Below are 24,610 nucleotides of genomic sequence, written 5' to 3'. Positions count from 1 at the left end.
CAGGGGGGATGGTGCACTGGCTGTTCTGGTGTTTTATCCGGGATGGGAGCCAGATGCAGGCTGGGTGGGCAGGTGTATGTGAGAGGGACAGGCCGTTTGTCGAAGCAAGTCAGTGGCAGCTCAGAGCAAAGCCAGCATCAGACACGCTGCAGACCCCCAGCACATTGTCCTGCAGGTCAAGCTTCTGCTGACCTCTGGTCCTTCCTCCCTAAAGACCTAGAACTCAGTAGAAAGGAGTCCGTGGAGGCACTGACTCATACTCCTGTGCCCTGCAAGAGGCCCCTCCTCTCTGTGCTATAGGCAAGAATCTCTCCTGTGGATTTTTATGACTTCCCTGAAGGGACAGATAGGACCATGCAGGAATAACACCAATTACACTTTTTTGGGTGGGCAGATTACTTGGCTAGCCTCTCAGTCTCCACTTTGCTGATCATGAACTTCCCTGCACAGCGTCTTCCCACTGGACAGCTGAAGTGGTGTTAGAGGGAGCGGGTCGCCCCAGCCTCCAGGAGTGGGGCGGGCAGCGCCAGCCCTCAGAAGCCTCTCTGGTGTCATGCTGATCCCCCAACTGGGACCCTCCATGGGGAGCTCCATGTGGCCCAGAGGCATAAACTCCTGCCAGGGTAGACCCGGACCCCAAAACCACCTCGTCACAGAACGTTGCAGGAGGTGACAGAAGTTAAAATGGATGGTGCACAAGGATCTTTTGACCAGAGGTGAAGGAATGAGCCCGGTGGCGCACGCACCAGGTTTGCATGCTCTGCTGAGCCCTGAAGCACATTCTCAGCCGAGTTTTCCCGGCTGCCCTGAAGGAGCGGCTTTGTTCATTTTCTCTGATGCATTCTGATGGTCACTGACCCGGATCGCTGACCGCAGACAGGGCTGAAGAAGGGAAGCCCCGCAGGCTGCTGGCCTGTGCTCCCCTGTCCCCTGGCCGTTGGAGCCTCCACAGAAAGAAAACGTAGTGTGGCCTCTGGTTTACCTTCTGACCAGGCTTTTACTTCGTGCCTTGGGGTTTCCTCCTGCTTTGTCCCAAGCAGCGAACAGCGTGCCAGGTGCTAGAGTCGGGGGACCTCTGGGGGCCAGCCCTGACTGTGGATGTGCTCAGCAGGCAGTGGCAAGACAGGACAAACCCTGCCTTCCCTTCTGACAGCCTCAGAGCCTTGGCCAGAAGCAGCGCTGATCCTGCACTGGGTTCTGGAGAGAGGTGTCCCCTGAGCTCTGCGGAGGGTGGACTGAGCCAGCGAGCCCGCCACTCTGACAGCTGTGTGTACGGGACGCTTCCCTCCCCAGCTCACTGGCGGGAGCTGATAACTGTTAGGAACTGGGAAGAGACGGCAAAGCAATGTTTCATTATTTCACTATAGGTTTGTCTCACTGTATGCATTAGATGTGTAAGCTAGATATACAAACAGGGGGAGTTGGCCGTATACATTGCATTTTTGCCAGTTGAATTCTACTATACATTAAAAAAATTTTTAATTTCTTTATATTTTTTAAATCCTCACCTGAGGACATGTTCATTGATTTTACAGAGACAGAGACAGAAAGAAAAGCGTCCATGGGAGAGAAACATCAATGGGTTGCCTTCTGTACATGCCCTGACCAGGGGTGGAGCCTGAAACCTTTTGGTGTGTACAGGATCGTGACCCAACCAACTAATAAGCCATCCAGCCAGGGCCGAATACTACTTTTAATATGCCAGAATCTCACGGAATGAAATCTTTGGTAAAGTGAAAAAATAAATCACCACCCAATGAGAATAGATTTTTTTTTCTTTTACCTCTTAGCTTTGTACAGGAAAGGTTTGTAAGCCCAGGAAAGTTTTCCTTGGGTTTACAAAATCCAGATTCAGTCTCAGGGAGTGTGGCATTAGGGAATCTTTGGTCTCTTTCAGAATAGCATGGTGCAGGCTCTCCAGTCCCTGAGACATTCTGGGCAACCAGCTAAAGCCCAGGTTGTGGATAATGTTGCCGTCTCGTCACATGTAGTAATCAGTGTCAAGGGCAGTTTGAGCATGAAATAAAAGTGATGTTTCCATACTAAGTTCTGCCGCAGTCTATGCTATTGAGAAACGCCACTGCCATCCATCTACTTTTCTATACATTACCCTTCCATTCCGTCCATTCCTTCCGTCCATTCATCCATCTGTCATCCTATCCGCCTGCCCCTTCTGTCTATCCAGCCAGGCTTTCCTACTGTCCATCCACCCTTCCAATCATCAATTACATTCCTCCTTTTATCCATCCACCCACCCACCTATTCATCCATCTCTCTATCCATCCATTAATCCGTCATTCAACCATCTACCCTTTCCACCCACCCATTCCCTTATTCCTCATTCATTTAATCATATGTGCTAACTGGAATATGTTGGGCTTATGCCAGGCTTTATGTTTGATATAAAGATGATAAATAGTCCCAATTCTCAAAGAGCTTCTAGTCTAGTAGATCAATTAAGACAAGTATTCAACTAACCAGACCATAGAGTAGGTTGAAAATAGCTATTCTAAAGGTGCAAGGTGTGTTGGGGCCCAAGTTAGAACCAGATTTCCAGGCAGGACAGTGAGGAGTTAGGGGACGGGACTGCCTTCTGGCTACTAGACTCCTTCTGGAAAGCCCTCACTTCCTCGTCCCCTTGAGAAACCAATGCATGGCTTTCGCTGCTGGACTTCTGGGAACTTGGGAGTCTTCAGTCACTTTCCCTTTACGTGCTTCACACAGATACAATCATACAGGGACCCAGTTCTTTGAAATTAGGAAAATGAGACCACTGAGTGGGTAAGTTGTGCATGACCCGTGGACCAGTGACCTCCTTCCTACCCGGGAGCTGCTAACTCCCTGTCCCACCCTCTATCCCTGTGTCCCAGTGCTCAGTATTCCGGTCTCTAAGGGGTGGAGACGGGGGTGCCCCAGGCCCATGTTGGAGGTGGGGCTGGGCTCTGGGCCACTCTGACAGCCAGGCTCAGGGATGGAGACTTAACTCATTCAGGGGGTGGGGGAGGCCAATGAGATTGTGTCATGCAGCCTCCTTTACCTGCTCCATGTATCGCCCCTTGTCCTGAGGCAATGGGAGCATTTGAATATGGGCACGAATACCCAGGAACTAGCTCTTGGAAGGGGGAGTGGGGAGTTTAGGGTTTTATTTCTGCCGAGTGGGGGTGTGCTCTGGCACCCTCCTGCAAAGCGGGTTCTCCCCTCCCCCTCTGTATTCCTGCGTGGTGCCTAGTGTGGAGGTGGGCATGCTGCTGGATTGACTGACAGACCAGGTGCATCGTTAAATACGTCCTGAGATCTTTTGCTGTGCTCTGTCCTACAGGTTAATGGAAACAGCGAAAGAAATGACTCGAGAGTCCTTGCCTATTAAATGCCTTGAAGCTGTCATCCTGGGCATGTATCCTTTAAGCTGTACTTGCTTCGTTTTGCTGTGTAGATGGTGGCCTCACTCCGCCATCTGAGCCCGGGCTGTGCCTTTAACATCCTGGTTCCTTTAACAGGGACGATGGCCCTTGTCTTTTTGGAGGAAACTACCGAGCTCCCTGATGTTTCTCTCTAACTTCTGCCACCTGGAGTTGGACTAAGTCAGAGCTTGGCTCCCTGGGTCACCACCAGTGTGACCTGCTGGTTGACGCCTGCATCCGGGCCAGCTCTCGGGCCAGCCTTGCTAGTCGCAAGGAGAATTTTAACTTGGAGGGACTAGAGAAAGAGTGTGTATCATTGGGGTTTTTAAAAAAATATTATTGATATTTTTAGAAAGAGAGGAAGAGAGAGTGTGTATCATTTTTTAAATTGATTTTTGAGAGAGAGAAAGAGATATCACTTTGTTGTTCCATTTATTAGGCTTTCGTTGGTTGATTCTTGTATGTGCTCAGTCGGGGAATTTGACCCATGACCTTGGTGTATGTAAGTAATCCTCTAACCAACTGAGCTACTTGGCCACCTTGGCCCAACTTGGCCAGGGCGTATCATTGTTTTGTGTTTTGTTTTGTTTTTGCATTCATTTGGCATTGCAATGGGAAAGGCATCAAGAGGAAGGGGGGACCCTCCAACCCCATCTCCGGGGAAGAGTCTACGAGTAGACTGTGGAGGAGACCACGTAACGGTGTAGCGTCCTGGCTCCACGGGACATAGAGCCGACACCAAGGTCTGGTCTGTCCCACACTTCCGGTTCCACTTTCCACCAGACTCCTCGATTCGAGGCTGAGTGCAGCCCAGAAAACCGTGATGGCACCCACGTGTTAGTGGTGATGGCGGGAACGTGATCTGGTGGAAGAACAAAGGGACTCCCAGTCCTTTGGGGTGATGGCTAGAAAGGCCTGTGACCAAGGGAATGTGGCAAGGCGTGGGCTTCAAAGATGGCCCAGGTAAGGCCGGTTAGGCCCTTGGGCGCTGTGCTGGAAAGTGTGACCTTTCCCAGAAAGACAGTGGGCAGCCCAGTTAAAAACTCTGGAGCAGAGGTGTGCCGTGACCAGATGTGCGTCTCAGCAAGGTCATTCCCTGGGCAGATTGGGGGCAGCCCGGAGAAGGCTGGGGCTGGGGCTGCAGACCCAGGTAGGAGCTGCCCCATCAGGAACATGGTGAGGCTTGCACCGTGGTCCCGGCAATGGGAAGGGATTTGAGGGGCAGTTTCTAGACCTATGAAAGAGGTAGACTCGACAGGTCTCGGGGGCCAGTGGGGTGTGGAGGCTGGGAAGGGAGGGATCAGTGACGGTCTGTGCAGGAAGGCCTGGAGGGATGGGGATGACGGAAAGGTGAGAAGACACCTCAGTGCGGATGTGAACTAAGCCGGCAGCAGTGAAGGTGAGGGCGGGCGCTGGGAGTGTCATCGACACTTGTGCTGTGAGGAGATGTGAGGAGTCGGGGGAAGGAGGAGGTGAGTCCCCTTTCCGGTTTGAAAAATCAGACGATTGGATCATATTGCCACAGTCCAAGGGAAGGACATAAAGAAGAGGATCAGACTGATGGGGATTGGGGTTCAGACTTGGGCAGGTTGAACTTGAGGTACTTGTGGGATGTTGGGCGGGGTATTTGGAGTCCAGAGCTCAGGAGAGGATCTGAGCTGGAAACACAAGCTTGGGAGCCGTGTGTTTAGGGGGTGACAGATACTGTTCGTGGAGCTGGAAGAGAAAAGGATCAAGGATGCAATCTCACTGTTTTTGGTCTAATTGACCCAAAGAGCCCATAAATGACCCGATAAGAAGGACAGCTCCAGAGGTAGAAGAAAAACCAGGAGAGGAGACATGAAAATCAGTGGAAGGGTGGGCAGGACAGTGGGACAGGTCTTGGCTGCTTTTGGGTCCCCTGGGCGTTTTTAGGGGACGGGGAACGTCTGCCCCACTGGAGTCTGCAGCGCAATGGCAGGCCTGATCTGAAACGTGAGAGTCCACAGGTGCCCAGGCTGGCATTTCAAAAATGGAAACTTGAGCCTTACGAAGCCCCTCCCCAGCCCTTCAGTCAGACCTCCTCCCTGCTCCTCACTGGGATGGAACGTGTGCACCCTCCGGAACCCAGAGGGAAGGCAGGACCACGATGGGTGGGGGCGGCAGATGGCCCAGGGCTCAGGGCAGCTGTTGGGCAGAGCCTCCTGCAACTTTAATGGGGCTGAACAATTGTCGGAATTTGCTGGTGGAGATCAGAGCGGGGGGGATCACAAGCGCAGGCCCCTCGCTGGGTGGCCTAGTCACTTCAGACGTCTGCTGACGGATGTCTGAGCGCACCTGGACAGAGGCCACTTGCTTTATAGCACTCATGGACACAACAGTCTTGTCCCTGTGCCAGTTCAGAAATTCCGGCCTTACTTTAAGTTACAGGAGTTACCTGCAGACTTTTAGGATTGTGGGGATAGGCCCGTGGCCAGCTTCCAGGCCCGTCCAAATCCGAGGGTAGTGCACTCCTGGTTTTCCTTTGTCCTTCCTGGTGTGACATTTCAGGAAAGAATGGGGAGGGTGCAGAAATTGGGCTCACACGGCCCAACTCAGGGAAATTTGACTCCTGGACACACAAGAAACGCAGACCCGAATTCTGAAAGTTACAGCATCTTTATCTTTGCTCTTTGCTCTGTGTCCTCGTCCCGGTGGCCTGCTCTGCTCTTGGGCGTAGGGAAGGTCCTGACAAGGGCCATCCGTCTGTGCCTCCGCAGCCCCCCACCCCGTGCCCACTGGTTCTGGGAAACCTGCCGCTGCTTCTTAGAAGCCCGTGTCCTTCCTTGTTTTCTCTTGTGTCGTTAGCGCAGAGTCCAAGGTTCATTCACAAAGAGCCACCGTCTTCATCCTGTGCACGTGCACACTTTCACACCCTTGCCCGAGTGGCAGACCTCGGGGTCCAATTAGTATTGAGGGATGGCAGCTCCTCGGGGGCCCTTGCTGACCCTGGTGGGGCTTAATTATGATACTAAAGCCCTATGGTTTATTTAAGTAACAGGTTCATTAGCAGAGGCATGTCAGGCGTATCCCCAGCAGGCTGGATGCTGGGCACATCTTCCAGGGTTTGGGGCCCCTGCCGTTTTCTCTTCCCTAGAAGAGAATTCCCACCCCCCACCCCCCCACCCACCCACACTTCCTTGACTGCTCCCCCCTGGTCCCAGTTGTTCCAAGATCCAAGGCTTTACTAATGGCCATAATGATGGGACACATCCTAGTGCTCAGTGATGTGTGACAGGTGACACCGGTGGTTTCTCCCGTCTGATCCCCACTTGTCCGCATGGCTGACTCTGTCCCATACGACTAATTTTGGCGCCTCTTCTCTGCTGCTCTCCCTAAGATCTCTGGCTTGTCTCTTACAGCAAACATCACATTTTAGGTTCTTCTTTTAGTCGAGATATAATTGGCGTACAGGACTGTGCAAATTTGTTTGCTTGCTTTTATCCTCACCTATGGACATACTTATTGATTTTAGAGAGAGGAAGGGAGGGAGGGACAGGGGGTGAGAAATGTTGATGCAAGAGAGAAACCTCTGTTGGTTGCCTCCCGAATGTGCCCTGTCCGGGAATGGAACCCACAACCCAGCCAGGGGCCCTGACTGGAGGTCAAACCCGTGACCTTTTGGTTTATGGGACAACCAACTGAGCCACACCGGCCAGGGTAGGACTGTGTAAGTTGAAGGCACACAGCGTGACAAAAGGGGACAGTTGAGTGGCACCGAGAACATCCACATTTCTGTGCAGCCGTCGCCACCATCCATCTCCGGAACCACCGCCTCCTCCCCAGCCAAAATGGCGCACTCACGAAACACTAACCCCCTCACCCCCAGCACCCAGCCCTTGGCAACCATGGTTCTACCTCTGTCTCTTTCGTATGGGTTTGACTACTCCAGGTGCCTCACAAAGTGGAATTACTCAGAGATTGTCCTTTTCTGACTGGCTCATTTCACTTAGCATAATGTTCTCCAGATTTGTTCATGACGAAACATGTGTTAGAATTATCTCCTTCTTAAAGGCTGGACAGCATTCCATTGTGTGTGTATACCCCGGGTGTTTATCCATTCATCTGTCCATGGACGCTTGGGTTGTTTCCATCTTTGGGCTGTTGTGGGTAATGCTGCTGTGAACGTGGATGTGCAGATGTCCATTCTAGCCCCTGCTTTTATGTATGTATGTATGTATTTAAAATATTTTTATTTTTTAAACATATTTATTTTTAGAGAAAGGGGAAGGGAAGGAGAAAGAGTGAGAGAGAAACATTAATGTGTGGCTGCCTCTCATGTGTCCCCTACTGGGGACCTGGCCTGCAACCCAGGCATGTGCCCTGACCGGGAATCGAACCGGCCACCCTTTGCTTCACAGGCCCGTGCTCAATTCACTGAGCTACACCAGCCAGGGCCTAGCTCCTGCTTTTAATTCTTTTGCATACGGACCCAGGAGTGGAATTGCTAGATCATATAGTAAGTCTAATTTTTTGAGGAATTACTGTTCTGACCCGACTGTGTCCGTTTTGAGTCTCTCTCCCCACCAGACGTCCAGAGAAGGGCCCCACAGCCCTGCCCAGCAGTCTGTTTGGCCAGGAGGTACTCACTCAGTAAGTGTGTGTTACAATGACTTAAACAGCTAAGGAATGCCCTTATGCCAGCCCAGAGAACTTGCCCCAGGAAACAAGAAAGAATTTATGTAAGAGGACTCAGAAGGATGTGGTTTCACTTCTGACTGCCAGTTAATCACACATGATGAAGTGAAGAGAAAGCACTTTTATAGACAGGAGTGCTCTCTGATTAAATTCAAGGCAGAGGACGAGGCTGACCTCAGGCCTGTAGGCTGAGTCCTATCGGCCCCTTTCTCTTAAGGACACCTGGATTAGCACCCTTTGATTCTGCCTTGATTCTGGTTGTCGTTTCTCCCGTGAACATTGCAGGGGCCTTCAATTCCTGGGCTGCCCCACGTACTCCGGCCAGAGTTAATGTCTGAGAACATCATTCCAAATGAATAAAAAAAATCTTTATTTTTTTACAAAAAGATGTTTATTTATGTATTTTTAGAGAGCGGGGAAGGGAAGGGAAAAGAGAGGGAGAGAAAAATTGATGTGAAAAAGAAACATCAATCAGTTGCCTCTCAAATGCACCCTGACCAGGGACTGAACCTGCAACCCAGGCATGTGCCCTGACCAGGAATTGAACTGGTGACCTTTGCGGGATGACGCCTAGCTAACTGAGCCATACTAGTCAGGGCTGCCTAAAAATCTCTTTAAAAGCATATCATCCCCTGTAGAAAATTGAGGCAGGAAAAGTACCTTGTTATTGTTTTTTTAAATGTATTTTGTTGATTATGCTATTACAGTTGTTTCATCCCCCCGTTTTATTCCCCTTCATCTTGCTTATCCCCTCCCACCCACATTCCCCTCCCCTTAGTTCATGTTCTTGGGTCATATGTATAAGTTCTTTGGCTTCTACATTTTCTATACTCTTCTTAACCTCCCCCTATCTATTTTCTACCTACCGTTTATGCTTCTTATTCCCTGTACCTTTCCCCCCATTCTTCCCCTCCCCCCCTTGATAACCATCCATGTGATCTCCATTTCTGTGATTCTATTCTTGTTTTAGTCATTTGCTTAGTTCTCTTTTATTTTTGTTTTTGTTTTTTTAGGTTCAGTTGTTGATAGTTGTGAGTTTGTTGTCATTTTACTGTTCGTGTTTTTTACCTTCGTCATTTTCCGTAGATAAGTCCCTTTTACATTTCATATAATAAGGGGTTGGTGATGATGAACCTCTTTAACTTGACCTTATCTGGGAAGCACTTTATCTGTCCTTCCATTCTAAAGGATAGCTCTGTTGGATAGAGCAATCTTGATGTAGGTCCTTGCCTTTCATGACTTTGAATACTTCTTTCCAGCCCCTTATTGCATGCTAGGTTTCTTTTGGGAAATTGGCTGACAGTCTTGTGGAAACTCCTGTGTAGATAACTGTGTCCTTTTCTCTTCCTGCTTTTAAGATTATCTCCTTCTCTTTAATCTTGGGTACTGTAACTATAATGTGCCTTGGTGTGTGCTTCCTTGGGTCCAACTTCTTTGGGACTGAGCTTCCTGGACTTCCTGGAATGCCTGGAAGTCTATTTCCTTTGCCCTATTGGGGATTTTCTCCTTCATTATGTTTTCAAATGAGTTTTTAATTTCTTGCTGTTCCTCTTCTCCTTCTGGCACCCCTGTGATTTGGATGGTGGAACATTTAAGGTTGTCCTGGAGGTTCCTAAGCCTCTCTTCTTTTTTTTTTTTGAATTCTTGTTTCTTCATTCTGTTTTGGTTGAATGTTTATTTCTTCTTTCTGGTCCAAACTATGGATTTGAGTCCTGGTGTCCCTTCTGTCAATGTTGGCTCCCTATATATTTCCCTTTATTTCACTTTTCATAGCCTTCACTTTTTCTTCTATTTTGGACCATACTCATCCAATTCTGTGAGCATCCTGATTACCAGTGTTTTGAACTCTGCATCCAATAGGTTGGCTATCTCTTTGTTGCTTAGTTGTATTTTTTTCTGGACTTTTGATCTGTTCTTTCATTTGGGCCCTTTTTTTTTGGTCTCAGCACACGTGTTGCATAGTAAGGGGCGGAGCTTTAGGTGTTCTCCAGGGCAGGGCAACACGTCACTGCGTTGTGATGCTGTATGTAGGGGAGGGTTCCATGAGGGAACAATGGTGCTTGCTGTGCTCTCTGCTGTCAGTCACTTCTCCCACTTTCCACAAGTAAATTGGGTCCTTCTGGTGCTGATTCCCGGGTGGGTAGGTATGTTTGTGTTCTGGGACTGTGTGGGTCTCACCAATGAACTCTCTTGTGAGAGTGGAAGTTTCTCCTGCTGTTGCCTCAGCCCCCACAGGTGTTTACAGTAAGAGGCTTTGAGCCTTTATTTCCCCACACTAGAGCCCTGGGTTGTATGGTCTGTCCTGCTCCCCAGTTGTTCCTCCCAGTTTATCCACATACAGATGTGTGACTGCCCACTTTTGCTTGGTCTGCCAGCCACACTACCTTGCTGTTAGTTCTCTCTGCTCGGCCACCTGTCTCCACCCCTCCTACTGGTCTGGGTGAGTGTGTCTTCTTTAACTCATTGGTTGTTGGACTTGCATACAGTTCAATTCTCTGGCAGTTGTAGTAGTTTTTTGTTTTTAAATTTGTTGTTGTCCTTCTTTTGGTTGTGCGAGGAGGCACAGTGTATCTACATACACCTCCATTTTGGCTGGAAGTCTTGCTTATTGTTAAATTAGTATTATTAAATACTAAAGAAGATGGCAAGTTTTTTCTCTTTGTCCCATATTAATCTGGTTTTGGCACACCACGTAGTAGGTACTCAAAGATATTGAGGGACTCCTTTAAACAGGATTAGTCTGGAAAGGTGGGGTGTGGGCCCCCTCAGAGGCAGAGGCATGGGCTGTATGACCCAGGGGACACTTTTCCTTCCTGGGAGTCCCAGCTCTGGGAATTTTCAAGGCCTCCTTCCTCTTCCTTGACTCAGACGATCTAAGCTACTTAACCAATGGACAGCCTTCCATCGAGCGATTCCCCATCAGCTTTAAAACCTACTTCTCAGGAAACTACTTTCACCATGTTGTGCTGGGGATTTATTGCAATGGCCACTATGGCTCCCTGGGCATGAGCCGAAGGGCGGAGCTGATGGACAAGCCGCTGACCTTTCGGACTCTGAGTGACCTTATCTTTGACTTTGAAGACTCCTACAAGAAATACCTGCACACAGTCAAGAAGGTCAAGATTGGGCTGTATGTCCCCCATGAACCTCATAGCTTCCAGCCTATTGAGTGGAAGCAGCTGGTCCTCAATGTCTCAAAGATGTTGAGGGCTGACATAAGGAAGGAGCTGGAGAAATATGCCAGGGACATGAGGATGAAGGTAGGTGCTGGGAAGGCAAGCGTGTGATGCGAGAGAGCTCTTCCTCTCTCTGCCTGTCTCCATCTCCCTACCCCCATCTTGTCCCATGCCCCACATTTCTGGGATGCTCAAAAGTTTCTTGAGGTTACCTTGCTTGGTAGCCACCCTATTAAAACAAAGAAGGTAAGTCATTTGCTATTTGACACGGACGGTTAAAGTCTCTCTTTGCATATGTACTTCAAAAACCAGAGCCAAAGTCAACTTAGGTGTTATAGTTAAAGTAATGTCTTGGTCCACAGTTCCTTCTCTGAAATTAGTCTAAAATGTTAGTCCTTCTATCCTAAGGCTCTAGGTATTTTTGTCCTGTTCTGCCTTTTAAAAAAAAGATTTTATTTATTTTTAGAGAGAGGAAGGGAAGGAGAAAGAGAGGGGGAGAAACACCAATGTGTGGTTGCCTCTTGTGCACCCCCTACTGGGGACCTGGCCCCCAACCCAGGCATGTGCCCTGTCTGGGAATTGAACCAGAGAACCTTTCATTCACAGGCCAGCACTCAATTCGCGGAGTCACACCTGCTAGGGCTGTTTTGCCTTTGTAAGAGAGTGGTCAATCATCCTAATTTCCCTGAAACCAAAGGGTTTCCCAGGCTATGAGATTGTCAGTGCTAAAAGCAGGAAAGTCCTGGGAAAACCAGGACGAGTGGGTGGGTCACCTGGCTTTATAACCTATTTCAAAGTCACATCGTATCTCTGCTTTGCTTGATAAGTAGCAAAGCCCCTTGGCAAAAAATTCTACTCTGATGCCATAGTAGCCAACAAAGGCGTAAGCACTGTGCTGGCTTTATTTATTTATTTATTTATTTATTTTTTTAAGGATTTTATTTATTTATCTTTAGAGAGGAAAGGAAGGAGAGAAGGAGAGAAACATCAATGTATGGTTGCCTCTCGTGAGTCCCCTGCTGGGAACTGGCCTGCAACCCAGGCATGTGCCCTGACTGGGAATCGAACCGCGATTGTGTGGTTCACAGGCTCGAGCTCAATCCATTGAGCTACACCAGCCAGGGCCTGTGCTGGCTTTATGATAAAGTTAACTAGACTCATAAGCCCTTCTTCCTTCTACCGTGTCACTTCCAATGTGACACAATGCCTGCTTGTCCGTGTCCCTCTAGGGCTTTCGGAGTCACTGAGAGAAAGCCTATGCAGGCACCGAGGACCACAGGGAAAAGGGATTATCCAAGTTCAGCCCTGGTCATGTTTAGTGCACGGGCATTTGTCATCTCCACTCTGTGGGACCTGGAATGCAGAGTCTTGACACACTGAAACCACTCTGCATGTCTGGGGGATGGAGAGGCAGAGGAAGAAGGAGCTGATTTCTGGGGCGGTGCAGATGGGACTTTGCCTTCACCGGAGAGGAACTCGCTGGACAATGAAGTGCAGCCCAGGAGGCCTGGGCACTGGGCTCTGCTGCTCTCTCCCTGCACTGCCATGGGGAGGGGGCCGTAGTGGAATCACATTCCCCAGGGACATGGTAGCTTCGCTTCTCGCCAGTGCGCAGGGTGAGAGAGGCATGTCTGTGTCTCAGACTTTCTCCTGAGCTCCTCCTGGAAGTCTCCCAGCTCGGGGCCTTGTCACGGGGGTGGATCCTGAGTGGGCTGCGCTGTAGGAAGACTTGAGAACAGGGGCCGTTAGAAGCCAGTGTGGTAACTCCCCATGTTGCCTTCAGATCCTGAAACCTGCAAGTGCCCACTCTCCAACCCAAGTAAGAAGCCGAGGAAAATCCTTGTCCCCCCGACGGAGACAGGCAAGCCCCCCGAGACGGCTCGGCAGGCGAGACAAGTCGTGAGTAGCATTTCCTCAAGGCCCAAGACACACATTTGTGGGGTTGCCCTGGCCCTGGGGACAAAGTGTGGCCTGGGCTTGGCATGGGAACCAAACAGTGATGTCTGAGAGGGCCGCCCTCATTCCTGGGACATCTGTTATGGGAAAGGACCCACCATGCCCGGCTCCCCATTACTCTCACTCTACTGACTGTCAGCCATAGACTCAGTGGGAGGGTTAGGCCCCAGACTGTGTGAAATGGAGAGGAGCCCCAAATCCTGGCAGAATGGGAGGAACACTGGACTTAGAATTGGGGTGCTGGGTCTGCATCCAGTTCAGCTTCTGAGGAGCTGTGGGACCTGAAGCATGTCATCCTTCTGGGTGTAAGTTCTCTCCCCTCCCCCCCAATGGGACTGTTGGAGTTGATGAACTTTCCTAAAACCTCAGGCCCTCTCTACCCAGCAGAGAGTGTGGCCGGCCTCCGTGGGCGGTGGCATCAGAAACACCCACGGGCTCACCCTCTTCCTTGGCTGACTCCGCCGTCCCTTGCTTTAGCCCCGAGGCTAGTGATTCCACGCCTGCGTCTTAGATCAGAATGTCCCACTGCAGAAATGACAGGTCGGAGGTGCTGAGGGTGCCTAGACTATTTGGACCATAACTACACTGGGAAAAAAATAGTGCTTTTATTAGTAACAGTGGCATGCTGTGCCCCACGAGGTTCTCACCGTGCTGGGACCCTGTGGCACAGTGCGTGGAAGGCTGGGTTGAGACCTCGCTCTGTGGCACGTTAGCCTGTGGCCTGAGCAGACCCTTTCAGAGCCTTCCTTTCCACATCCGACTACGGGATAAAACTGCTTTCCCTGCCTATCTCGCCAGGTATTGTCAGGAGCAAGTTGGAAGGTGTCATGGGAACGATGAGTTAATGATGCACTGCTTTTACGCACACGTGGTATTACTGGTACCTCAGTGCAGTAGGGTAAGCTGGCTGAGTTTCACAGTTTTCATTCTTCAGTGGAGAAACCCAGACACAAAAACAGTTTGTTATTTGAAGTGAGTCTGTAGCTGTCAATGATGGATCCGGGGCCAGAACTCTGCTCTCTGGACTCTGGGAAGGAGGTGGGGGAGAGCGGCGTGGTTCTGTCCTTGGAAGAACAGGACAGGACAAAGTATTGTCAGTGCCAAGGAAGTGCCCCTGTTTGTCTCCGTTCCACTTCCCACCGCCAGGCCCAGGGCTCTGCACCTGCAGCCAGGACGGTCTTGGCTAAGGCGGCTGGAGTCCAGGATTTGAAAGGAGGGAAATGGCAAAGTGGGAGGGTTGGGGGGTCCTACAGCAAGGGGGGCTGGAGACCAGGATGGTGTCAGCAGAAGTGTGTCCGTGTAGGGAGCAGGATGGCTTTAAACCTCTTTCCCATGGCCTCTGACCCTAATCCTGCCCCTGAGGCTGACCATCACCATTGACCCTTGACCCTGACCATAACCCTAGGTCTCCTTTCTGATTCAAACATCCCTTCCTTGCTTTCACTAACAAAGTAGCAGTTGTCTCAGAGGACTATGAACATGAAAACCCTCCCCAGAGGGTCACTTAGCATAGAGCGAGTGACCCAGAAATAGGAATCGGATTGCCCATGAAGCAGGGAGAGGGCCTTCTAATCTGATTTATTATCCGTTCTGCCCAGAGGGGGCTGAGGCCTTCCCTTAGGAAGGCCTCAGCAAATGTCGAGCAGTCCACGAAGCCTGCTCTTCCCTCCCGGGCTCAGGTCCGGAGCTTTCCACCTGGTGGATTTAGTCACAGGGTGGATGGCAGCGTTGGCTTGGAAGGCGATTCCTGTTGGATCCATTTTACTCAGACCCATGAGATCTTTGCAGTGCCTGGCATGTCAAGTTTATAACCAGAAGAAGGGACCTCGGGGGACCAGGGGTGGTAAAGCCAGTAAGATCTTAGACATTGGCTGTGCAGACAACAGTCAGGGTGACAAGCTGGGTGGTGGCGGTGCTGTGAGGAAAGTGGAGGAAGAAGGTGTCTCTGAGTTTGGACTGTGGATGTGAGGTGCTTCGTAGGTCTCCAGGAGGAGTGTCCCGGAAGCTGCCGGAAATGCAGGCATGGAGTTTGAGGAAGCTGGGGAACAGAGGTAATGATATCAGAACTATCTGCATAGAAGCAAGGATTGAAACGATGCCTGGACAGGTGTTTGAGGAAAGAAAGAAAGAAGGGATGTCGAGGCCCTGAACAGGCCGGAGAAAGAGAATCCGAACAGGGGGCTGGAAAGGACTAGTCAGAGAGCGGGGCTGGAGCAGGCGGTGAAGGGTATGCAGGTGCCTGTGGAGGACAGCCGAGAGGCTCGGAGCCCAGGGAGTGGGGCAACGAGGGTCTGAGGTGGATGAGGGGGTAGAAGTGGGTGGACCATCCTGCCAGTGCCGGGGAGGGGGTCCGAGGCATCCTGCAGGAGTGAGGAAGAGAGGGCCGGTTGTCAGTATCCAATGAAGAAAGGGTGGAGGGTAGAGAGAAGGGTCCTACAACCCTGTCCTCACACTTGAGCAAGCCGAGGATCATCCGCAGGGCTTGTGAAAACATTGCCCGACGCCTCCCCCAGCGTTTCTGATTCCGCAGATCTGGGTGGGGCCTGAGAACGTGCTGTCCTGACCAGTTCCCAAGTGAGGCTGAAGGGGTTGGTCCAGGGACCACGCTTGGAGACCCAGTGTTGGAACAGTCAGAGTGGGAGAGCTGATGGGGGTCGGGGGTCGGCCTTTCCAAATAACAGAAGGTCAAGATGAGGGGCAGATGAGCCTAGTCCCGCTTGGACTTCTAGATAATGAGGTGGCTTAGGGGAAGCCAGAGGGTGGGACCTTGGCCTGGCCTCCTTGGTTGGGCCCCACTGAAGTACCTTTGAGAGGAGCCCAACTTCTCATTCTCCTGGGGGCCTGACAGAGGAAGCCGGTCCTCACTTTTCCCCCAGGCCAAGCCTTACCCCTTATCCTGCCATGGCCACACACCAGAACCCTGAAACCCTGGTTCCTCGAGATGGGTCTGGAGAAAAGCAACTTCTACTCAGGGCCTTCACCCAGCAGGCTTTCCTCCAGGTGATCTTGCCTTGGGCGAGGAAACGAGACAGCGACAAATTTGGTTCCGACCCAATAACTCTGCCAACTCTGGGAACTCTGCTGTAGACTGGTCAGGACCTCAGTAGGGTTTGGTGACTCTGTCCCTGAGTTATTATTGCAGCATGACATAAGGCCACCAAGTCATTTCTAAATGTGTTGGCCCAGAGGGTGGAAAATGCTATAACAGGCAAGAGGCCCCTCAGCTGTGGGGTCCCGGCCCATCTGCGTGTGGGTAATTTTAGTGGCTTTCCCCCTCCCCCTCCCTCCCCCCTGCCGCTGGAGCTACTTCCAGCCCTGCATGCCTCTCCATGTTTGCACTTGTCTGACTAATCCTTCTGGAAGGGAGGATCAGTGTCACTGGGTTGACAGAGGAGTCAGCTGAGTGGGAGGGCACGCGGCAATGGCTTCACTAGTGTCAGCTGAGACAAAGCCTCAAGAGGGAACCGGAGTCCCCCGCTCTCCGCCCACGCGTCCCGTCTCACGCCCTGCTCCCCCGGGGAGCCTTTGAAGCACCTTCTGCGCAGAACGGGCGAGTTGTCTCCTGTGGTTCTGGATGAGGCGGGGAGGTGGAGGTTGAGACCCTCGTTTTAAAGGTCTTCTGTGAACTCACTTCCACGTCCGTCTTCACAGTTCTGGGCCTCGGTCCCCTTGCAGCTCTTCCTTTACTGAGGTGCGCCACAGGGGTTCTCAACCTGGGCCAGGGCACCCTCGGGGTGGGGGGCAGGGTTAGAAGTGTAGTAGGAAAGGAAGAGAAGAGGGTGCTCCCCACTAGGGCTCGGGGTACCAGGTAAATGTCCTGCCGCGCTAAGACCAGCCTCCCCAGTAAAGAACCAGTCCATCTAAAATGCCGCAGCACCCCCACTGAGAACCCCAAATGTTCTCTGGGGTCCTTTCCAACTCTGACAGTGCACGGCCCTGTGCCTGCTGCCTGTGACCTTAACCTGGGAGAGCAGGGGTGAGGGGACGGTGGCTTTCTGGCTGGACTGCCTGTGTTAGTTTAGCATGACAGCGGCTCGTGCCAGTCGGGGTGACCATGTGGAACCGTCTTCTGAATTGGGGCAAGAGTCCCTGAAGACGCATGAGAACCTGTCTTCTCCCCCAGGTCCGGCTCCTTTTTCCTCCGTCCCTCCTCCACGCCTCTTTGCTCCTCATAATTCTTTTTCCCCTTGTTGATTTGCCTTCTTTGTCATCTCGCTCTGTGGGGGGGGGGAACAGTTTATTTCCTTCCGTGGGGGGACAGACCTCATGGTTCTTTCCTTCTGTGTTCCCCTCCTGTGTGTCTCCTTCTCTGCTTGCGCAGAGCACTTCACTTCCGACGCTGCTGGTGACCCGCTGGGTGGTCTTCCCCACACCACGCCATTCCCTGTGACACCAGCTGGGTGTCCCACAGTTGAGCTCAATGCTGACACTGTCTACCAGGAGGTAGGGTTTGGTCCCATAAGCCAAGGACTCGGTCCTGTAAGCTGCCTCCCTCAGCACACACGCCACAGATGCCACTGCAGTTGTCACTAGTGCTTCTGACCTATCAGCTGTCATTCAGAGGGGCAGCTCCAATTAATTGGCTGGACTGGCTCACCGAACTCAGAGAACACACGCCTACCAGTTTATGAAAGGATGTGATGAAGGATGCAGATGACCGGCCAGGAGAAGAGGGTGAGAGGTCCCAGGTGTAGGAGGTTCTGTCCCCGTGGAGGTGGGCGTGGCACTCTCCCAATGTGGATGTTGTTCGCCAGCCGGGAAGCTCTTGGACCCCTGTACTTTGGGGGTTTTTGTGGGAGGCACGATTTATCGTTAACTCCATTTTCAGTCCTTACCTCTTCTCAGAGAATGAGGGGTGGGGCTGAAAAATTCCAAGCTTCTAATCATGGCTCGGCCTTTCTGAGGACCGTCCCCCACCCAGGAGCCCACCCAGAGTCACCACATTGCTACATAAGGTGTGTCTAGTGCTCTGATCACTCAGGAAATCCCGAGGGTTTTAGGAGCTCTGGGCAGAAAACGGCGATGAAGACCAGACTGAATATTCCCTACCATAAATCACAGTGTCACAGTCTCTGGTGGGTCCTGGCTCAGGTGGGGTTTGCCCACCCTGCTGGAGACCATCAGAGCTGCAGAGGTCAATGCGCCCCACTTTGAGATGAGGTCTCCTTTCACTGCCGGGCCAGGGGCTGGACCATGGAACTCCTGCTCTGTCCTGTCGTGAAGGATCGGGAAGATGTCTCCAGGCATCTGGTTGACTGAGGGCCAGGGGTGGTGCTCTTTAATGCAGTCATGGAGAATCAGTTTGTTTCCATGGTCTAATCACACTGATAATGTGTTGAACGGGGCCCAAGAAGTCATCCTCTTTAAATCCCAAGAGAAACAATATCCCCAAGAGTAGGAAGGAGAAAACTTTGTTAGCATGGAAGGCAGAGGGGAACAGAGAGAGCAACTGACTAGAAAGGCTATGGACAGGAAAGTAGAACCTCCAAGATGATGTGGGGTTTCTTCCCAGAAGCCCAGAGAAGGTGGTTAGCAACTCTGAGGATTGCCTGGCTTAGCTCCCTGTGGGATTTCTTGTGGTCCAGGGTCCTCGGGGATCTGCAGAGAAAAACAAGATGGCTCGATGGCCTTATCAGGGGAGACTGCCTTAGGCAGGGGGAGTGAGCCCAGGGATGTCCAGAGCTGATTACTGTAGACAGCTAGACAGGGTTGGGGCTCCTAGAGAGGACCTCTGTCACAGAAAGGAAACCACGCCCTGGAACCTCAAGAGCCTACGGCTCCTGGTCTCTGGCCAGAGCCTCCTGCCTGGAGAAGGCTTAAAGGAGAGGGCGAAGGGCTGGAGAGTCCCTTCAGAGCCAGATCTGCCTTGGCTGAGGCCCGTTGACATAGCAGCTCCAGCTGTCTGCCCGGTCAGCTGCCCGCCGTGGGGGCTGCAGGCCTGGAAAGTAAGGAATGTGAGTGAGGAGCAGGAGTAGCTTTGAATGAGGGTGGCAGGTGTGGAGGAACCGGTCCCCCATCCCGGCGTTCCTCCGGGGGAGGCCTGCCTCCGGGCCTGGCCTGACCTGATCCCTGCCAGACTAGACGAGAGAGGAGGGCCTGGGGTCTCCAGTTAAATGCTGGGCCCTCATGACCCTGATTTAATCTGATCCACATCCTTCACAGACTAAGGTTAAGGTTACAGTTGCACCTTTGCCGTATGTCCCCTCCTAGAATCCTGAGTCCACAAAGAAGGCAACCAACGCGTGTCTGAGTGCGAGGGCGAGTGTGTGTACAATGTGGGCACACGCACGCCGCCACGCTAAGGGCTTGTGACCTCAGGGGAGACAGGAGGAAAAAGCATGGGTGGACTGCCTGGTGGCCTGTGCCTCCCCTCGGGCAGCCCTGAGTGGACACAGATGGCTCTGTCCCTGAAAGTGTCTCACACGTGAAGGGGACAAGCACGGGGTAGATTTGCATCGGGAGAAAGGGAATGGATATTGGCTCCACTGGGAGCAGGATGTGCTATTGGTCTAGGTAACTCCAAGACCTAGAAGGTTCTTAGCACAAAGTGTTGCTAAATAAGTTCCTGTGAACGAGTAGGTAGCAAGCAGGTCTCAGGAGCCTCGCTCCCCTGCTGCCACTCGGGGTCTCTGACCCGCCCTCCCGGGCAGCCTGGCAGAGGGCGGCAGGTGCTGAGATGTGAGGGGACGAAAGGCCCCTACTCGGCCTTTAGTCCCTTAGTCAGAGGTACAGAAGAGGGACTGAGGGGGTAGGGGAACCCCAGAGGCTTTACTTCCCTTTAGTGCTTCTTGTCCCAAACCCAGCCTCACACAGGCACGCGCCAACTTGTGTGTTCAAGGGTGTACTCTTATCCCCAGTGGGTCCTCACCATGCTGCCACCACTGTCCTGTTCTGAGGCTTCCTGTGGCTTCCCTGACGTCAGCATCCGATCCAGTGGAAGCTCTTCCTCATGGGCACTGGGGCCGCCTCAGGGCGTGTGACAGCCTGGACGTGCCACACATAGGAGAGGGTACACTCTGCCCCAGCTATCAGGGTGCAGGCAGCAGGGGCGAAGACTGCACGTACTTCCTTCTCTGCGGACCCCCTGCACCTCCTCCCTGACCTGCCTCCTCCTGACCCCGGTCTGCAGCCTGACACTGGGGTTCAGGGTCAACTTGGGACCCGGCTGTCCAGCAGTCACCTCAGTTTTCCCTTGATACGTTGAGTGACAACAGGTGCAGCTGGGGTTGCCCACTCATGTGTCCTTCTGTCCTTCCACAAAGTGTGCAAAGAAAACCTAAAGTCCCTGACCCCTCTTCTCGTAAAAACAGAAGGTGGCCTGAGAACCTTTCAAAAGGAAAATTGGTTGATTTCTTTTCCTTGTTTGGACCAGGGAGGGGTTTGGAGAAGTACATTATTCAGTCTAAAATAATAGCTGTGGATCCGATGAGAGGTTCTGGGCAAGGGCAGACCCGGCTGAGTCATCATCCTGGTGCTCGCATTTCTTAAAAATAACCCCGCTTGCAATATTCTAATTCCAGCCAGGGGAGCCCTTGGAAGAGGCCTCTCCCCACCCAACAGCTCACTCAGCTCTGCTCGTGAGAGGAGCTGGTGAGGACTGCGCAGCATGTCTGGCTGGGCGCACAGGCGGGTGGCATGCGGTGACAACCCACTTCTACCCCTCGCCAGGCTGGGAAATGGCAGCTGGTGTGGCTGGAAAGGAGAAGGGTTTCATCTTCCAGGCGGTTGGCCAGCAATCTCATTTTAATGCATTTCCTGCCAGTATTAGCCTCCTCCCACCCCCCACTAGGTGCTGGGTACCTGTGGGGAGGGAGTGGGGTGAGGACACAGAGGGAAGAGACAACCTCATCCCTTCCCTTTGGAAGCCCTCACACCACCGCCACTGCAGGGCCACACTGAGCTTGCTGAGCCGACATGCTCCTCCCCAAGTGGCTTTCGAAGGTAAGGCACTCTCCTATATGGGAAAAGACAATTTTCTTCCTACTCATGAATTCTTAGAATGTTGTCACGGTGACTTGAATTCCTGGCTTAGGACTTTGTCTCTGTTAAAATAAAAATATCCCCTGGTAAAGGTAACATATCAGCCATTTGCATGTTAGTGAGAACTCGACCAAAGTTTATTGAGAGTTTCGGGGTATCCAGCCGTGGGGATTCACAGATGAATTTACTTGGTGCTGCTCTAAAGTCAGTCACTGTCTCCAAGGCAGGCCCCAGGCTTATGAACCTGTAGGATTCTTGAACAGACGTACTGAAGGAGAGGCTGTGGGAAGTCAGAAAATTGCTCATGGCAGAAGGGGCCTTTGGGTCGGCCCTTGAAGGGAGGACAGGAGGACACATGACAGGGCATTCCATGGCCAAGGTGCGGAGGCAGGAGTGGCTGTGGTGTCATGCTCTCAGGTGACTAGGCTTTGTGTGGGGTGCGGACGGACGGGGCAGTTTGCACAGGGTCAAGGACATGGACTCTGGATTCGGGGGACAGCCTCTGGCTCTACCACTCGCTAGCCATGTGACTCTGCTTTGAGCAAGCTCCCTAACTTTGGTTGCCTCTGTTTTCTCCTCTGTTAAGTGTGTGTCTGAGTTACCATCTGGTTAGTGAATTAATGGAGGGAAATGGTACCAGCTAGGATTGGCTTTGACTGCGGGGAAGGGGAGGTTGCAGCTTACCCGTGGCTTACCTGTGATTCACTGCAATGTAGAAGCAGCGCAGCGGAGCTGGTGGCGTGAGCTTGACTGCTCTCTGCCTCTGCAGTGTGCCAGCCGGAGGGCCCAGCCCCGCTGTCACTTCCTCAGGGAAGACAGGAAACGGAAAGAAAGAGATGGAAGGGCACATGCCGGTTGTCTTCTGCACAGGTGTCCCGGTAACTGACGGCCACATACTTCAGTCTCATTGGCTACAACTTAGTCCAAGACTGTCCCCAGCTTCAGGGAGCCTGTGAAATGGGGTTTGTATTCCAGGCAGCTCTGCCCCCAGCTAGAAATCAGGGGTGTCCTTACTAAGGAAGAAGGGGAGAGTGGATGATGAGGTGCAATGGATAGGTTCTGTCAGACACAGCATTAAAAACATTGGCTAAAAACAAGTGTAACTCATATTGGGCTAAGAAATACAATGTTAGGAGAGAGAGTGTGGAAATCATATTTGAATTGTTACAGGAAGTGTCTCTCATTTAATCCTTGCTTTAGCAAGGATTACCTATGAGCTCTTCGATCTTAATCTTTGCAAAAGTGAGCTTTTCATTACTAAGTTTTCTCCACGTCGGTCACACGGAGGAGGGGAAGACGCGTAAGTGCTTAGGTGTAGCTGTGTACTGGAAAGTACCTTAGGGCACAGAGAGATTTTGCCACTGAGTGATTTTGGTCGGTAACACGCTTTTTCCACGATGTGCTGTCAAAGGTTCCCCTCGATTATGCACATTCCCGTCTGGAGTGGTGGCGGTCTCTCAAACAGCCGGGACTCCGCAGTGAGGCTGAACCACCTGGGGTGGCTCATAGCTGCTGGCTTCCCTCTGGGCACCAACGCCAGGAAGCCAAGGTTCTGGGGGAATTTGGCTCAGATTGTTAGTTCGACTGTAATGCATGGGACACTTTAGCCCCTTTCAAGGTTCACAAGTTACAGCGTGACCAAATTCAGGCCGAAAGCTGAACAAACTCATTCAGGAACCCGTACATTTGTATGAACTCTGGATTGAAAAAAAAAGCCTGTTAAAATGTTGCCTAAAACCTGCAAAAGGTGGGCTTTCGAACAAGAGGCAGCGCTGGGAGCTGCGGCTGGTGGCTGGGGCAGGGCAAGCATCACAGGGTTAGGAGAGCTGAGTCAAGGCGGCCCCTGGAGACACTGAATTTCTCTCTGTCCCCTCCCCTCTGCCCACCACCTGCCTTTCACCCACAGGCCTGCTCTGCCGGAGAAGAAGGGGGCCGATCTCAGCACTCTGAATGAAGTGGGCTATCAGATCCGAATTTAGGCAAAGCCATACCAGCCAGCACGAGGGCTTCTGTGGTGCTTCTCTCCGCACTTTACCCAGCGACGTCAGGGGGAACTGCAACTATTTATTAAGGACTCATGAGTTTGATGTTTAAGGATTCACTTGGAAACAGAATCTGAGTGGGTGGTAACAATGTAAAAAAAATTCATGAAGGGGAAACCACGAAGAGGCTGAAGTCATGCACCCCACTGGGGTTGGACTGTCTCCCTCCCTCCAGAGAGAAAGGATAATATCATCGGTGTAGTTCTGTGTTTTTCCACTTACATTTTACATTCTTTTACTGGCTCTCCACATCACCCCTCACCATGGACGTGTTCATGAAACCCTCCCTCCCACTGGATGGAGTAAGGTAACTCGATCAGTATTAATGTTTTCTGCAGCAATAACACAGGCAAAGAATGGTGGTTTTTTTTTTAAAGCTGTCAATATTACCTCAGCATCTTGACATCAGATATGCAAACTTAATAGTGTTTTGGTTTTTTATATTCTATTTGTATTGCTTCCCCGGTATTTCCCCTGGGGATCTCCACAGAGTTTGGAATTCTTTGCTGGTGCATACATGTGTTGAGATTTAAGGTATTATATGCAAGTGTTTTGCTAAAAAGCACTGAAATTCTTCTGGCAATACGGGAAATCATTTTCAGGAGTTAACTTTCGTAATCTTTCTCCAAGCACCACTGACAGGAGTCTTTGTTCTTTCAAAACAAAACAAAGCAAGCACGTTCGGAAGCTAGTCTGCGTTCTGTCACTCACATTTAAATTTTGCAGGCTCTTGCAAAAAGGAGAAGGGAGTCATGCAGGATTAGAAAAACTTACTGGTATGACGATTACCCCTGATAATAACACAACTGGGAAAGGCAGAGAGGCCGGGAGTGAGACTGCAGGTCTTGAGAAACAGAAAATCTTTCCGTTCACATTTCACCGGATTTTTAAACTCTGAGACGGGCCTTGATTCTGAAGGACTCGCTGCTGTTAGAGATGTGTTTTGATGTCTTATATTAAGACCAAATTGGGCTCGATGTGATTACTTCCCAGCACCTTGCTTTTCGGTACGACTTCGTGGTGTTTAGGAACTGGTATTGAAGAATGCAGTGAATGAGAGAAGCACGGGGCCTTTCTTAAGCGGTGAAGTCTTCAGGTCCAGTGTTACACCTTACAGCGTGACTCGGGCCACGGCCGCTCGGCGTGACGGTCTGGCCCGCACACGGCAGTGCCAGGGTCACTTCTGGCTGCAGACCACGAAGAATAACTCCAGCATCATCCCAAGTCTGCACGTTATCACTATCAAGAACACAGCTTCTATTTTGTCTATCTTAGTAACCATGGCAACTCATGAGACCAAAAGACATTGAAGTGAAGTTTCCTAGTCAACAAAAGTGTTACTTCAGTCTCAGTCTTCCCCTCTGACTTTCTTTGACTGGTGGTAATTTTAGGAAAGGAT

General features: G+C 51.4%; 1 protein-coding gene across 2 annotated transcripts in view; it reads left to right on the top strand.

Moving 5' to 3' along the window:
* VASH2 (vasohibin 2) overlaps nucleotides 1-24,610 on the top strand; it is a 34,311-nt gene extending 9,701 nt beyond the window's left edge. Inside the window, exons 4-8 of one of the 2 annotated variants that reach the window (XM_037070977.1) lie at nucleotides 2,725-2,781; nucleotides 3,320-3,394; nucleotides 10,936-11,317; nucleotides 13,017-13,132; nucleotides 23,076-24,610. In XM_037070977.1, the coding sequence (XP_036926872.1) occupies nucleotides 2,725-2,781; nucleotides 3,320-3,394; nucleotides 10,936-11,317; nucleotides 13,017-13,132; nucleotides 23,076-23,148 (703 nt within the window). In that variant the 3' untranslated portion in view covers nucleotides 23,149-24,610. The remainder of the gene's footprint in view (nucleotides 1-2,724; nucleotides 2,782-3,319; nucleotides 3,395-10,935; nucleotides 11,318-13,016; nucleotides 13,133-23,075) is intronic. The other variant, XM_037070978.1, reaches the window with a different exon arrangement.

This window comes from Sturnira hondurensis, unplaced genomic scaffold, assembly GCF_014824575.4.
Source record: "Sturnira hondurensis isolate 20B ecotype Veracruz unplaced genomic scaffold, ASM1482457v3 Scaffold0019216, whole genome shotgun sequence".
NCBI lineage: Eukaryota > Metazoa > Chordata > Mammalia > Chiroptera > Phyllostomidae > Sturnira > Sturnira hondurensis.
Note: the sequence above shows the minus strand (reverse complement) of the source record. Positions and strands in the feature narration are given on the sequence as shown.